This window comes from Ochotona curzoniae, unplaced genomic scaffold (assembly GCF_017591425.1).
Source record: "Ochotona curzoniae isolate NIBS_2020 unplaced genomic scaffold, NIBS_Ocur_1.0 scaffold_1852, whole genome shotgun sequence".
Taxonomy (NCBI): Eukaryota; Metazoa; Chordata; class Mammalia; order Lagomorpha; family Ochotonidae; genus Ochotona; species Ochotona curzoniae.
Genome location: NW_024467087.1, coordinates 10,199,200 through 10,214,857, shown reverse-complemented (window position 1 = coordinate 10,214,857; position 15,658 = coordinate 10,199,200). Strand labels below are relative to the sequence as shown.

General features: G+C 40.3%; 1 protein-coding gene across 5 annotated transcripts in view; it reads right to left on the bottom strand.

The window, feature by feature from the left end:
* The window catches only part of ARHGEF6 (Rac/Cdc42 guanine nucleotide exchange factor 6), a 103,906-nt gene that overhangs the window by 14,461 nt on the left and 73,787 nt on the right, over nt 1-15,658 (bottom strand). For all 5 annotated transcript variants that reach the window (XM_040999425.1, XM_040999424.1, XM_040999422.1 and 2 more), the window contains exons 10-14: nt 8,956-9,094; nt 6,960-7,019; nt 4,399-4,545; nt 1,218-1,304; nt 85-163 (exon numbers count right to left, since the gene is read on the bottom strand). In XM_040999425.1, the coding sequence (XP_040855359.1) occupies nt 85-163; nt 1,218-1,304; nt 4,399-4,545; nt 6,960-7,019; nt 8,956-9,094 (512 nt within the window). The remainder of the gene's footprint in view (nt 1-84; nt 164-1,217; nt 1,305-4,398; nt 4,546-6,959; nt 7,020-8,955; nt 9,095-15,658) is intronic.

The window sequence follows — 15,658 nt, the reverse complement described above, 5'->3', positions numbered from 1 at the left end:
AATAATAGCATTTATTTATTTAAACTCCACTTCAATCCAAAAAAAGATTTGAAGTAACTAGATGAAGAAGAGAAAATTACCTACCTGTGATTTCAAATGTGCAGTCATTTCCTTCAATTTCATCTAATCTAGTCACCACCATTCCTGCTGTTGGTATTTTTCCCTGCCAAAAAAAAAAAAAAAAAAAGATTCCTATTCATTCTGTGCTGATTACTCCGCTGAGGTTTTCAGACTCTCTCTGAAATCACAGCTGAATTTATACCTCCCTGTCCTAATACATTCTAATCAGACAATAACGCAAGGGGGAAAAATATAGGTTGCATTTGGCCCACACATTCTAAACCATAAAAATCAGGATTTACAAAGCAGTTTAACACATTTGAAACATTTTTGCAGAAATCAGTAAGTAAAGGCTAAAACTTTATGAAAATCGGTGACTACCAGGTCATGATGTAACAGACACTAGTAAGTTATAATACTCTATTGAGTTTAATTTCCTGAGGAATGTAATGATTGGTATCTTAGAACCGGAATCACATGATTTGAGTCTACTAAAAGGGAACAGGGCCAGCTGTGTATTTTCTCAAGCCTAATGCTATGATTGTGAACAGTGCTATTACTAACTTATGTCATGTCAAACTTACCCTACTATTTATGCATTCAAATTCTAGCTCCTAAACAGAGCAGAGGATATTCAGGATAAACTCACTATACTCATATGTAGGTCATTGATCATCTTCCTCATAAGGTACTTAATCACAATGAACATTTCAGTTCTGCTGGCCTGAACTTTCAATGCTGTAGAGGAGGTGCTGCATTAAATGCTCACCTGAAGATGGGTGTTTTGGCACCACTGGTTAAATCTCCCCTTGGGATACCTGCATCCTGTATCAAAGCACTGGCTCAAGTCCTAGTCACTCGACATTTGACCCAGCTTCCTGCTAATGCATCCTGGGAAAGCATCAGAGGACGACCCAAGCACTTGGGCCCTTGCCAACCACGTGACTGGAGTTCCCAACTGCTGACTTCAGCCCTGACCGTCGAGCACACTGAATCCACAAATGGAAGACTGATTCATTCTCTCTCTTTCCCTCACTTCCCTCCCTCCTTCCTATTCTCCCCATCTACCATTCAAGTAGATGAGAATAAATAACTTTAAAATGGTAACCTCTTCTCATTATGGGTCCTGCTATTTGCTTTATATGAAATCTACTAACCTGATAGATAAAGCCACTCATCCGAGGACTTGCAGACAACATTATCAAGGCATTCGGAAATAACAACAGGTACCGTTCTTCTTTTTCCTGAATGAAAAACGTCACATGACAATACAAATGCGATATTTCATTTACTAAGATTTCTGGAATTACTGCTTTTAAACACAGAGTTTACATTATCAACTACAACAACAATAGTGATTTGAAAAAATTATCCAACTTAAAAGCCCCAAACTATTTGAATTTTACATTAATGCAGGTATGAACAGGAGTTCCCCTCTCTCCTTGCTGTACATCACAGTCAATCCAAATATTCATGCTTGCCCCTCAGGTGCATTAGCCTTCATGCCATATTGTTTACACAAAGAGTGAGGCCCATGTTAGTCTGGACACAAAATAAGCCTTCAGGTTCATAGAACGAAAATAGGATTTTAGCTTGAAAAGTGGTAAAAATTCAAAAAGGGGGTCTTGCAGGTGCTAGGCAGTGTATTATACTCTAATGTGGACATCACATTCTTATTCACAATACTATTGTTAGCACTAGAGCAGGCAATTATTATATTCATGCAAAATAAATAAGTAAAGACATGGTTTCTGATTTGGGACTTTTTGAGAAATGACAATTACGCATACTCCATAGGGTACAATGTGAAGCTTAAAGTCAGGGATGCATTGTGTTTTTAATCAAGATCAATAGACTACCTAACACTTTACATTTTTTTACCATTTCTTTATGGGAGCAATACACAAAATCCAAATTTTCTGGTTGTTTTGAAACAGGTTAGGGGACTTCAAAGATTTCAGGGAAAATTCAGTCAGAAGACAAGTTTATTTTGGTTTAAAAAATTATATTCCTGCAGCTTTGCCATAATACACATGTTCACGAACATTTTGAATATTCCTCATACAAGGCACTATTTTGAGCCACAATTTTTTTAATTTTTATTTTGAATTTTGAATTATGGTACAATTCCATAGAGTCTTGGATTTAAGGAAACTTTAGATATGAGAGCTGCAATGAACCCATTAAATAAATTGCAATTAAAAAAAAAAAGGAGCCCATTTGGCCCCCATGACCAGCCAGCTCAGCTACAATGGCCCTTGTACAGGTCTCCATCATGTTCCTTTCTCTTGAGAACAACGAGGCTTGGAGGCTAAGGCTTCTCACAGGTGCTCTGCATTCCTTCCCAGCTTTCTCCTGTCTGCCTTCCTGCTGCAGCCATCTCCTCTCCTCCTTCTCTCAGCAACCCCTCTTATGCTGCTGGCATTTCATTTTGTGCCTGTAGTAATCGGCCTTCATTCGTCCCATGTGATCTTTGGTGCACAATACCCCATTCCTTGACATTTTATTGCAAATTGCTTGCTGCCTTCATTTTCTCCCCATTGATCCCTCGCTAACTGCACCCTCACTGCTCTCTCAAAGTCATCAATAACTGCCTGCTAGCAAAATCCAATGGCTTCTTGGTCCTCACACTCCTTCACCTCTGAACCATCTGCGGCATTCTGCACATGGCCCACTTGCAATTCCTCCTCCTGCAATTTTTATTCCACACTCCTCAGATTCTTCTCTACCTGTCTCTTTGCCTTCTTTGCCAAGTGCTGATTCTTTCTTCTTTTCACCCAAGGGGTTTCCCCCAAAGGTGCACATGACTAATAGACTCACTGCATTAAGCTTCCCCAGGGTATCTGCATTTTAAATGAGATCACTTATTAAGCCAAAGTAATGAATCTCTGCCAGGGGTATGTCAGAGAGGATAGAAAGATGTTTTAGAAGCGGGAACATCCTTCCAACACAAAATAAATGATATCATGTGACACAGTCGATCCTTCTCCCCTGCCCTGGTCCTTCCTAAAATAATCCACCTTTGGTCTTCTGTGCTTCTCTCTGGAAATTTACTTCCTGGTTAAGGCACCTCTGTCAAGAACTTCAAAACATCTGCCTCTAACCCTGGCAATTCACCCACATTTCCACAGTGTTTTAACTGCATACAGGACAGTTCTACTTAAATATGTACAGTCACATGAAAGTTAACAGGTCTAGGACCTAGTGCGACGGTTCAATTTGCTAAAACCCTCCCCTTGCAAGTGTGAGGATCCCATATAGACGCCACTTCATGTCCCAGCTGCTCCACTTCCCATCCGGCTCCCTGCCTATGGCCTGGGAAAGCAGTGGAGGATGGTCCAAGTCCGTGGCCCCCTGCACCTGCATGGGAGATCTGGAAGAAGCCCTTGGCTCCTGGCTTCAGATTGGCTGAGCTCTAGCCACTGTGGCCACTTGGGAAGTGAACCAGCAGATGGGTAATCTTTCTATCTCTCCTTCTCTCTGTAAATCTGCTTGTCCAATAAAGATAAAATAAATCTTTTTAAAAGGTAGCAGCTCTAAAATTAACATTAGTCATCTCCTCTAGCCCTCGGGTTACCACTTCCTGTTGACTGCCTCTCTAAAAGTGTCTCATAGTTTTCTTTCTATACCCCATTCTCATTACTTCACCTTCTTGGGGGACACTTCTCATTCCCCATCTCAGCTGGCCTTTTGGCTCCTAGTTTCATTCCCTCTCACTCACATGATATATAAGGCTGGTAAACTAAGGGTCTCAAATAGTCTCTCATCATCTTTCTCATTTTCCTATTACCTGCATAAATATGAATTCTTGCATGACATCCAAGCTTCTTCATAATGTTGACTCTACCTGACTCAATCTTTCTTTCACAATAGCTAACATGCTTCCTCTACTCCCAGCAGGCAGATATCCTCGCTATTCTAAAAAGAAAGGGAAAAATTTGCTCCTCCTGTTCCCTTCTGAGATGACAATGTGCTCTAATTTCTGGAATTCTTCTCTTTGCTTTCTGTGGCCTTCCTCAACTTTTATGTCCCTAAGGTCTTCTTGATCTTTCCCTTCTCTGAACATTTGTATATCCTCTGGTTGACACTGTATAGTCTCAGAGTGATTATCTTGCTTATTGGTGGCAACTTGTGTTTTAAAGAACCTATTTGAAAGCAGGCATCATTTCCTTTTTCTTTACTCCTATCCCTAACAGCACATAGTAGAATGCTGGGCGAAGAATAGGTGCTCAGTTTCTGATGGGAACATTTGAACATTCGACCTTGATAGGAAAAACAATTCAAGGAACAAAAATATGGAAGAGAAAAGAAACAGTGTTGACATTTAGAGCTACTTACCTCACACATTCCAAATTGCACCATGACTTGTGACATGAACAACACGTTTCCCAAGGTTTTAATATCCTCTCCTTCCCATGCTTGGATAGGCTCGGAAAGTATCTGCAGTTCCAGCTGTTTTCTCTTTCTCAGATCTTGGCACTGCCCCTACAGAACCAAAGCAAAATCTAATGAAACAGGAGCTCTTATGAAACAGGCCAAAAACAAAGCCACATAAAGATAGGGCTTTGGCTTCTCATCCCCTCGCTGGGTCCCTGTTTCTTGCCATGAATTTAACGATCCAAGGTGTTCCTAACAGAAAGATCCACTCTTCTCGGTCCCTAGCCTGGAACCTTCTAGAGTTGTGTTGGGTCAGGGCTCTGCCGAAACATCCAGGTCAATTGATGCAACCATGGTGTCTTTGCCTCCCGTAAGCAGTCTGGGAAGACAAGTAGCTGGGTCACGTGAAGCAGAGCCAGGAGCACAAGTGGGAGCTGCAGTGTGGCTGTGCCCTTGCTCTGGGTCCTCTCCACTGTCTATCTTCGCAGGTAGAGGGCTTTAATGACAAAGTAATCTGATTTGCTAATGTGCTCTGTTCCTAACAAGGTAATATATTGAGAAAAATGAAACTAAAAACTGACTCCACAAGCTACAGAAAAGGAGGAAATGACATTCTTTATGCCATGGTGAATCAAAGTGATCTTAATGAAGCCTGTACATTATCCTGTATTTTGTTTAGCAACTCCAGGTAAATTGCTATGGATGCAATACTAAACTAATTTTTTTATTCCTAAAAGGATCAGAAAATGATACACCTGAATTTCATGATGACAAACTGAAAATTAAAACCAAGAAAGATAGTTGACCAAGACTGTGGGAGGTATAAATAATACACATTCATACTTATATGTACATACATATGTGTGTTTACATAGGTTTAAATCATTGCTTTAGAAACTTAAGGTTATCTCAGAGTAATTTAACAGTACTCATTCCAAATTGAGCATGAAAATAAGCATACGGTTATGGTTATACTACTGCTTGAAAATGAATAAAAAGGAACAGTTTTTTGTGGTGTGTTTTCTATACAATCTGTGCTATCCCTTTTAACTAAGTGCAGATTAAACAAATTCATGGTGCATATTTTTGAAGCACCTATAGCAGGAATAAATACAGTATTGCCATAAAGCAAGTTTTACGTAATCAGAAAGGAACATAAATCTTTCGAGAAAGTGAAATAAGCCACTCAAAAAAGTGAAATAGCATATGTTCTCTCTGATCTGTGACTACTAATAACACACAGCACAAAAGTAATCTCTAAGTGAGATTAGCACACTGAGAATTAGCAGCTGTACACAGCATGGATCTATATTCCTCAGTAATAAAATTGCCATTGTTGTTTGAGTTTACTTTTATTTTATGTAATTTTATTATTTTTTCCTCTGCTTGCTACATCATGATACCTTTATATATCAGAGAGTTAATCTTGTTACGGTGAAGCAAACAAGTATGCTATTGTAATAATTGGAAACACATAGTAAAGAGGAGACAGGGAGGGAAAGGGCACAGAGGGAAGGGAGGAACACTCATGCTCCTAAATCTACACTGTGAAAATTACAAATCTACTGATTTTATATAAAAGTTTTTAAATGATAAAAAAAGAAAGCAACAGAAAGAAAGTGATTTTCTTTCCTTTCATATACGAAAAATAAGACATGTTAATCAATAACAGAGGGTTCAGTGGGCTGTTCTAACAGGCTCAACCATGTAAAACTGCCAATATTTGACATCATTTGACCTGTAACAATAACAATTTTAACAAAATTCTTTACTCTTATGTTCAGCTTGCTATTTAACCATGTCAGTTTCTAAGCTTTCCACACAGATAAAATTGAAGTGATGATGTTACACCCTATCATTACAGTAAGGAACAACATATTTTATCCAAAACAGGTAGAACACTACAGAAATGTCTAAAATGCCTAAGCTTAATCAATCGCTCAAAATAACTTTTTCTTTCCTTCTAAAATGGCAGCCCACAGTTTTAGATGAGCGTTTCATGCTCACTAAACCAGACTATAGGTACATTCACTGCTAACCTATATAAAGCAATTGCATTTTCGTGGTTGGGTTGTTTTTTTTTCTCTCTCTCTCTCTCTCTCTTTTAGATTTTATGACAGATTTCTTTTGCATACGCAAAGAACAAACTCTCAGCTTTTGGCATAACTGGCTGAATCCAGTATTGATGCCAATCAGTGAATGACGAGTTACACAGACATAAGGTGAGCAGCAGGGGTAAAGAAAAAAAAAAACGCGAAAGGAAACCCCCCACCCACACCAGTGCTTAATGTGGCCAAGACTTCAAATGTGCTTACTTTATACCCTCAGCGTGGCAACCTTTCATAGGTAAGCATGATTTAGGGAGGAGAGAATGAAATGAAACAATCACTGTGGCAGTATCACGAAAGCTTATGGTTTCCATTTAGAGACCTTTGCATGAGGAAAGGAGTGACACACACAAGTCATTCTTTTAGGAATGAAGAACACAAAACGGAAAATTACAAATGTAGAGCAGTACTTACCATGAGAGTTTTGAATGCTATGATTGCCTTCAAAATATCCTGATGGTCTGGATGAGTATCCTAGCAGAGGAACACATTTGAAAACAGGATTAGGGAAGAATGGAGCAGCAGTGGGTGGGAGGGAAGGGTATGGGGCAGGTGTGGCCACAGGAATAGCAGAAAATTTGGGAAATGATGAAACTGTTCCATTCTCAATTGTGGTGGTGGTGGTAAAACACTATGCACAAAAAGAAAAAAAAAAGTCAATCTTCATGTGCACTTGAGATTAAAAAAATAGAACCACATTTGAGCATTTGGAATATCAGTAGCTATAATTATTAGGTGATTAGGAAATTAGATGGGTGGTGACACTTTATATAGGTGGGGTTATTGAGACAAGAATTCCCATTTTACTTTTTACTGTTACATTTTGGATAATTGATATTTAACAACTCAGTAAGGATTTGGGGTGATATAATCGGGTTATATTTCATATCTAATATTGGAGTATATGGCATGAACACATGTACTCAGCCTGGGAGCACATGTATTAAACCCTTGGACCTTAGCTGAGGTAAAAGGAAAATCTAACGCCCTACTCAACCAGACTTGGGAGGTAAAATACAGAGCTCAATAGTAGTGCAGAAGTATGAACCATGCCAACAACAATGCTGTTCATGACAATGTAGGGCTATATTCCTTTACAGTAAGACTTATCCTTACCCAAATCAGCCAACCACTGAGAATTTTTGGTTGTGATCTGTCATTAGTCCGAAATCTAGTCAAATGGCCTTACTCAGAGGTATGCTCATATTAAAGGTACATGCTACCTGATGGTGGGACATGCAAGGTGGTCAAAACCATATGGCCCACAGGAAATAGACGCAGAGTAGAAAAGGGCTCCATTACAAGAGCAAGATAAAGGAGCCAAGTTCCAGGAGACTCATAGGTCTTATCCTCCACAAATTGTGGATGTGTACCTCAGAAGTACCAGAATGTGAGGCCACTTGATTCTGGAGTCCTGTGATAAGCAGGGAAGGGCAAGCCTCCAACTGTTCAGTGAATGAGTCTGCCTTATGGAAAGGCATCCAGAGGTCAACACCTTCCCGAACCATAACTGAAACTCCATTCTGACAGCCTTTGCACATCGGCTCCTCACTGCCTCCAGCTTTCACGCAAGTCAAAGACCCTGAGAATGTGGTTTCCTCTGAGTACAAGCTTTCAATCCTTACAAACACTGACAAGCCCAGCAGCATGCAACATTATTCTTTAAAGATAATCAAGCCCTTCAAAACCTCAAAACCTTACCCCAGACACAGGAAGAGCAACTAGGGTAAATACATCTGTGCTCCCACCTGCACCTCCAACCTCCCACTCACGGCTGCAGAAGAAGGGGCTCAAGGAGCTGGCCCTGCTGATGGATTTTTAGTAAGAAGAGAATTTGGACTCTTGCTAAAAATTCAAGCATCAGTCCTCATTGTTTAATATTTAGAAAGGATTTATGTTATAATTGTTGCAAATAAACTACAAGTTGATGAACAAAAATGTGAACAGACTTTGATGTATACGTGCTGACTCATGCCAAGACACTCTAATACTGCATCCATTTATTAATCCATTTATTAGTCTTTAAGGGACTATCAGAATCTTCTGTTCCAATTCAGTCAGAAGGCTAGATGATCAGAGTGTTCTAGAGACAAACCCTGTTTAGAGTGAACGTTTTGTCTGTATTTTCTGATTCCCATTCGCCTTTATCTTCCACAAGAAAGTTGTTTGATATCCCACAACAACAGATTTCTTGTGTGGTTTTGACTGCATTGCCAGCTACAGATGAGATGACAAAAGATAATGCAAGTCAACAGGTAAGCACAGACACGAGAGACACTGAGGGCCGAGGCTTGGGAGGGGAGAGGAGAGAGGGAGGAAGCTCATGAATGCTTGGTAGCAAAGAATAGGGATCTCAGATGGCCTTAAAAACAAAGTACTTCCTGAATTCTCCAGCATTGCCTTCCCTTACCTCCATATGTCTCTCCAGCTCTTGCAAGAGAGTAACATACTTTTCCAGTCGCATGAAGGGCTTGCTGAGGCTTGTGGTTAAAATGAGGATGCCTGGGCTGGATGCACCTTGATTTTCCATAAATTGTTCCAGCTCATCACTAACCCAGAAAAAAAAAAAGTATAATTTTGTTAACTGCAGAACAGCCCATGTAATTTACCTAAAAATATCTTATTTGCACAATGTGAAACCAAACAAAAACATGTTTGCACTAGCACAGAGACTGCTCAATACATTCAGCTCTGTTCAGCCTTTATTCACTTCTTCTTGCACAATCAGCCCAGTGGCCAACACCAGGGTTCCAGTGGTAAGGCAGACACTTGGCATCCCTGGTGTCATTCATTTATTCATCACTTACTGATTGAACATCTACTAAGTGAGAAGTGCTATTTTCTCCTGAGGATGCAGCAGTGAACAAAACAAAAATCTCCAGCCTCAAAGAGGTATGCAACCAATGACCTGGGGCATACCATCTATCAGATAAGCTGGAACTAACGTTAAAAATATGTTTTCTTCGTCATTTCAAATGCTCTTGCTATTAGCTGGTCAGAGTCAAAGGGCAGCAACTCACCAGCTTCTCCCTATCACTCACTCGTAATCTTCTAACAACAAGTCTTGTGTTCAGGCAACAGTTCATTGGAATCACAGTCACTTGCCTAAGATCTGCAATCAGTGCTCAGGGTTACAGGAACACTTCCCTGAGGCAGCAGATTTACCTCCTTTCTTCTCATGTGGGGGCTTTGGCATCATTTTCATATACACTTAAGCACAACAGAATTAGAGCAGAAACACTCACTAACAGCCTTGTCTGAAGATTCGTCTTTCTCCCCGGATAGTCCTTAGTTGACTATGCATATGCAGCTAGTCCAAAGGGTCCTTGGATCTGTTCATTTCCTTCTATCCAACCAAGCCACTGCCTAAGTTCAGGCCTTCATCTCATCTGATGAGGTTCACTTCATTAAGCCAACTGGTGCCTTGGCTCCCAGGCTCCTCTGTCCACAAACCATCGTACAGGTCACTGCTTTGGTTCCATTCTTTCTCTACTCAAGAATTTCCGAGTGCCCATAAGATCAAGTCTTAACTCAGTGGCCCCACCAACTGTGCTCCTCACTCCATGAGGAATGCCCTACTGCAAAGAAATCTACTTACCCCTCATAGACCAAACTATAGTAACAATGGATAACAAAGTGTGCTCACAGAAATTTGCTTTCAGTGCTAGGAGGGCTAGGGAGGTAATGGATTACAGGTGCTCCTTGTCAATAATAATGCACTCTCTGGCCTTCGGCTTTGATGAGCAGCAAACACAAGGAGAGAGTTTGAGCTAATGGGCCAGCAGCCATGAATCATGCAGTAGCGCATGTGAGATACAAGGGCTCTAAACGATTACCTCTGGGGAAGCTAGGTCTGGTCTGAGTGGTCAACCTCAAACCACTGTTGCTGACCATTTCATCAGTCTCCACAGTCCTAATGCAGCAGTAGTGAAGGGAAAGCTAGTGCCCTTGACTTGGAATCATAAAAACAGGGTTGATGACCCTGGGTGAGTTGCCTGAGCTTCAACTGACTCAATTGTAAACGAAAGACAAAACCCCTACAGTCTAATAAAATTATGAAGACTAAATAGTGGAGTTTGTAAGCCTATTGGTTTACACTAAGATCTTTATGTGTATTTGCTCGTCTTTAATGTTCAGAACATTTTAGCATAAGCATTATTTCCATTTTACAGAAGACAAGCATGAGATGCAGGGTGAGTAACAAATAGCTAGTAAACTTGGCAGGGTGGGGCTGAAGCCAAAGCCTGGGATCTGTCCGTGACACTACCTTGTGTCTCTACAGGAATGTAGTTTTTCAACTTTTAAGGAGTCAATATGCATTTTATCTTCACTCTTATTATTATTCCAATTCTAGTGAACATCTTGCTAAAATTACATGTTGAAAACCAACTCAGCATTTGTGATTACCAACTTAATGGAAATTCAACTGATGTTTAATTGTCAACTAAGAGTCTAAAGTGCATAAAAAGGTTTTACAATTCATCACACATAAACATTTATAATTAAGAAAATAACTTGGATTTAGAGAGTGTGTTTGAGTAGAAATGCAATTTGAAGGAAGAGGCAGTTTCCTAATTTCTTTTCGATTTGGTAAACAAGCTTCACTTTCTGTAACTAAATGACTGCCTGCATCCTCACCATTCTAATTGATGCAAGAGTTACAGCAATTAAAAGCAAATGCTAATGGCTATTTATTGCTTTCCATGACATTCTTCCAGCTTCTAGGCCTGCTAAATGTTACTTACATTTTTTAAAAAAAAAATTACTATAAATCAACAATGTTGGGTTAAAAAACTTCGATTATGTGAAGAAATTTTTACAATTGCGACAAAAAAAATATGTTATAAAGCTACTGCTTATTTATGAGACACAGATCCTAAAAGATACTTGTAACTCAGATAAATAAATTTTATATGAAAATTATTATGGTCACACAGAAATAGGTATAGATGCACATATATACATATATATGTGTAATGTATACTGTTAAGCTAAAGAATGATCTGTGCCTTAAAAACGTAGCTTATAAAAAAAGTGGCTAATAAATCTCTGGAGGTGGCAGCTGGTTAAGAGTGCTTTTCAATCTTAACCTTGGCAGCGTGTGTGAGGGGAGTCAACAGAAGCCATTCTCATCATATAAATGCTTGAAATTCAAAGTACATTTTTCTCATAGAATGAACAGGGTTCTAGTGTGTTCTGGATTGGGCTAGAAAGATGGAAAAAAAAAAACCTGTGCATTATCATAACACTCAAAGTTTTAACATCCCATACATCAGGATTTCTGTGGAATCTTTGTATGGCTTTCTAATTTTTGACACATGGTAATTGTACTTTATAGGGGACAGGGCTGTAATTAGATACATATATACAATGTGTAATGATCAAGTCAGCATAAGGAACGTTTCTAGCTCCTCAAATATCATATCTAGATGATGGAAACCTACCCACTTTGCAGTCCTTGTGAAACGCACACTGTCGCAGTCTATGGTTATGGCATTGTACTATATAACATCAGTAGCACTTCCCCCTGCCTGTGTTGGTAACCTGTGTCCGGACCTCTCCTTTCTGCCATCCCCAGTCTCCCGTGAGCAGGACTATACTTCCCACTCCTATGTGATCACCTTTAGGGGATTTCACATATAAGACAGATCCCATGGTTGTTGTCATTCTGTGTTCGGCTTATTCAATATAACATAATTTTTCCAGTTCCATTCATGTTGCTTCGAATGCCAGGATTTCATCCCTCTAACTGGAACGATCATGGCTTTACCTAGCAGAAGGTCAGAGATTCCTCCTGCCTCCTTTACTCTCCGACTAGCCTTTCATGGGAGTTGCTGTGGCCTAGAAAATGGAGGTGAGGCAAGAGAAGCTGAGAGGCCCTGGCTTCTAGCAAATAAACAGCCTCTGGGGTTTTCTCAGAATCTATATTTGCTGGCAGCGAAGATAGAAAAAAAAAAGAGAGAGAGAGAGGGAATAAAACCAACAGGAGGAAAAGCATGCAGAGGTGTTGAGTTACTGCAATGGTGAAGCAAGGTCCATATCTGCTTAGCACTAATTCTGTCCTCCTCTCCCAGCTCTCTCAGGCCCATTCCCTAGTGAAAAATGTGGACACTACACAAAAGCCGCAGAAGGCACGTGGTTGTCTTTGTAAAAGAGAAGCTACTCCCAAAAAGAGATAGGAGCTGTGGTAGGAAGCCAGTGGGGGAGAGAGAGGGGAAATCCCAAAAGACTTCACTCAGGGGACAACAAAAGGCTGGGGCAGCCATTCAAATATATGTAAATATGGAAACACATCAAGTTGGGGGTCTGACTACATATCCAAATTCAGGCAATGCATTAGTGTATTTTTAACAAGGCACCTGCATGCAATCATACAATTTTAAGACTGGATGCCATCTCATGGCCAATTTGTCATGAGCATTTCTGATTACATACTGCCACCTAGTGACTACATGGAAGTATTTCACCCGAACATAGCTTCAGCTGCGAAAGAATAGAAAACCAGCAGTGTCCCTATTTCAGCAGCAATCTTCATCTAGTGATTTTGTTGGGAATTGTCACTGAATTTCATTTCACTCTGTGCTGTCGCTAATGTGCCAGTGCAAATCACAACAAGATTCCCAGGAAAATAGCTGAGTTACATTAAAAACACATGAGGAAAACTCCATTTATTTTAATTTTCGTCCCTTACATGCAAATAAGCCAGCAAGATAAAAATTCAGTTCTATGGGGACTCCAGCGAGCCTTTCATCTTCTCAGTGAGTATCACATATTTCTCAAAAAGTCACCAATCCAATTTCAAGCATAGGGTTCTAATTCGCAAAAGAGTTGAGAAACTTCCAATCAAGTGTGTGACAAACTGTAAAGCAGACTATTGGAAGTAACCTCTACTACTGTATATAAAATTAACTTTCTGACATATGCAAATGGAGTCAGTAGCATTTTAGCATACAGCATTGAAATAGAAACTTCTTAAATACCGCAAGAGTATATCATTTGAGGTGAGCCAGTTGTTTCTGATAGTCGTCCAGAATTGCTATTCTCATATTAAAAGGAAAGAGTGCATGCGTTTCAGCAATGAACTACTGTAGTTCTCATTTAACTGCATGAAGGCATTTTCCCTCATCCACGCAGGATCTCTATGGCTCCATTCAAGGAAAAATGCCTCTGGAGCACTTGTTTCTTTGGCATAGAATGAAATAGTATGAAAATACTGCTGAAAATGACCAAAAAGTAAAGTTTAGGAACATGGTTCCCTCTACTGAGGAAATGAAGGGCAAGAAATATTGGCCTAGACAAAGGACTAGAACTTCATCTGTAACTCGTGAAGCTCAAGAGCGGGTGCAGATATGGTTCTACACTGTGCCATCTATGTTCCTTGTATGCTTCAAATACATCATGCTCCTTTCTGAAAAGTAATCAGTAGCTGTCGATAGAAGATGAAGAAAATCAATATGGGCATGATGAAAACGACCTAATTCTACATGCTCTGTGCTTTGGGTACATCATATCATTTAATCCTGACAACAAACCTGCGGGACAGGTGATTTTAGACTCATTTTACAAGAGAGGAAACTAAGGCTTGGAACTTGGGCAAGTTACCGTATACAATTCTACACCGAAATGACAGTAAAGATGTGGTAAAAAAAAAAAAAAAAGTTTAGGCTCAAATCAGGGGGAGTGCAAAGGGATTTAGAAGAAAGTGGTGAAACATGCCCTTTTCAAGATGGTGGCATGAGATACTCTGGTAAAACTAGTGGCACTGTGGGAACTCTAAAACCATTTGACATCACTACAAATTGTCCTAACGGCTGTTGGTAAATGCAGAAACATTTATTTAAAAAGATGAACTAAAACTCAGTAAGAACAGAGACTTTGTAGCAATTGACCAGTGACCCACTCTCTTCTCTCACACCTCCATCCCTCTCAGAGCAGTTTAACAAATACTCCACTCCAAATAATGGCAGCTGATCGGCCCAGACCTCAACCTATCCAAAGCCAGGAGCCAGGAGGGATGCAGGATCCCAAGGCTTTGGAAATCCTCGACTGCTTTCCCAGGCCACAAGCAGGGAGCTGGATGAGAAGTGAAATAGCCAGGACACAAATAGGATGCAGGAGCATTAGTGTGCACCACCGTGGCAACCCAGAAACAACTTTTTGTTTTAGATGTTACTTAGTCTTTGCGTGTATGCTACGGTCCAGGAAGAAACTTTTCTTGGCATGCTTCAAAGTTGGCAGGGATGGTGGAGGCAGTGAGTGGGGAACACTTCATTATAACTAATAAGTGAAAGTTTATCTAGCTCACAAGGTTGCTTAAGAATCAGAGTGTAGTTGCTTTCGAAAGACAAACAGTGAATTTATATGCAGTTGTGCTGCTACTATTTTATCCACCTTAAGAAGTTCCAATGGTTTATGCAATTTTCTTTGAAAGGAAATTGAGACTTTTATGAGAGGGTCTCTACTCATCCATGAAAAACTCTTTTTTTTTTTATCTGTAACCTTATTGTCAATTCAGAAAAAGAATCAAATGTGATGTTCGCTATCTTCCTAACCACCTGTATAACTATATTAGTAAAATCTGAATATTGTTCCTATTTTCAACAAAACTGTAATTATCTAGGACTTTCTTAATTAAAGCTGATTCAACAAGATACTGACATTTTGACTTGTACACCAATTATTCGTATAATAATTTTACAAAAGTGGAAGGACAGCTCAAGTGCTTAGGCCCAATCCCAGGGTCCTCACACTGAACTGGCCCTGCTCTAGCTGTTGTAGTCATTTTGGCTGTGAACTAGCACATGAAAGATCTCTCTCTCCCCTCCTTCTCTCCATCTCTCCCTTCCTCTCCCTCTCCCTCCCCTCTCCCTCTCCTTCTCCCCCTCCCTCCCCTCTCCCTCTCTCTCCCCCTCCCTCTTGCCCCCTCCATCTCTCTCCCCTTCCTTCTCTCTCTCCCCTCTCTCTCTCCCTCCCTCTCTGCCTCTCTCTCGCTTTCCCTCTCTGCCTCTCTACCTTGCTCTTTCTCTCCCTTACTCTCTCCCTCTTTCCCTCTCACCTTCCCTCTCTCCCTCTTTCCCTTCCCCCTCTTTTTCGCTCTCTCCTCTCCCTCTCTC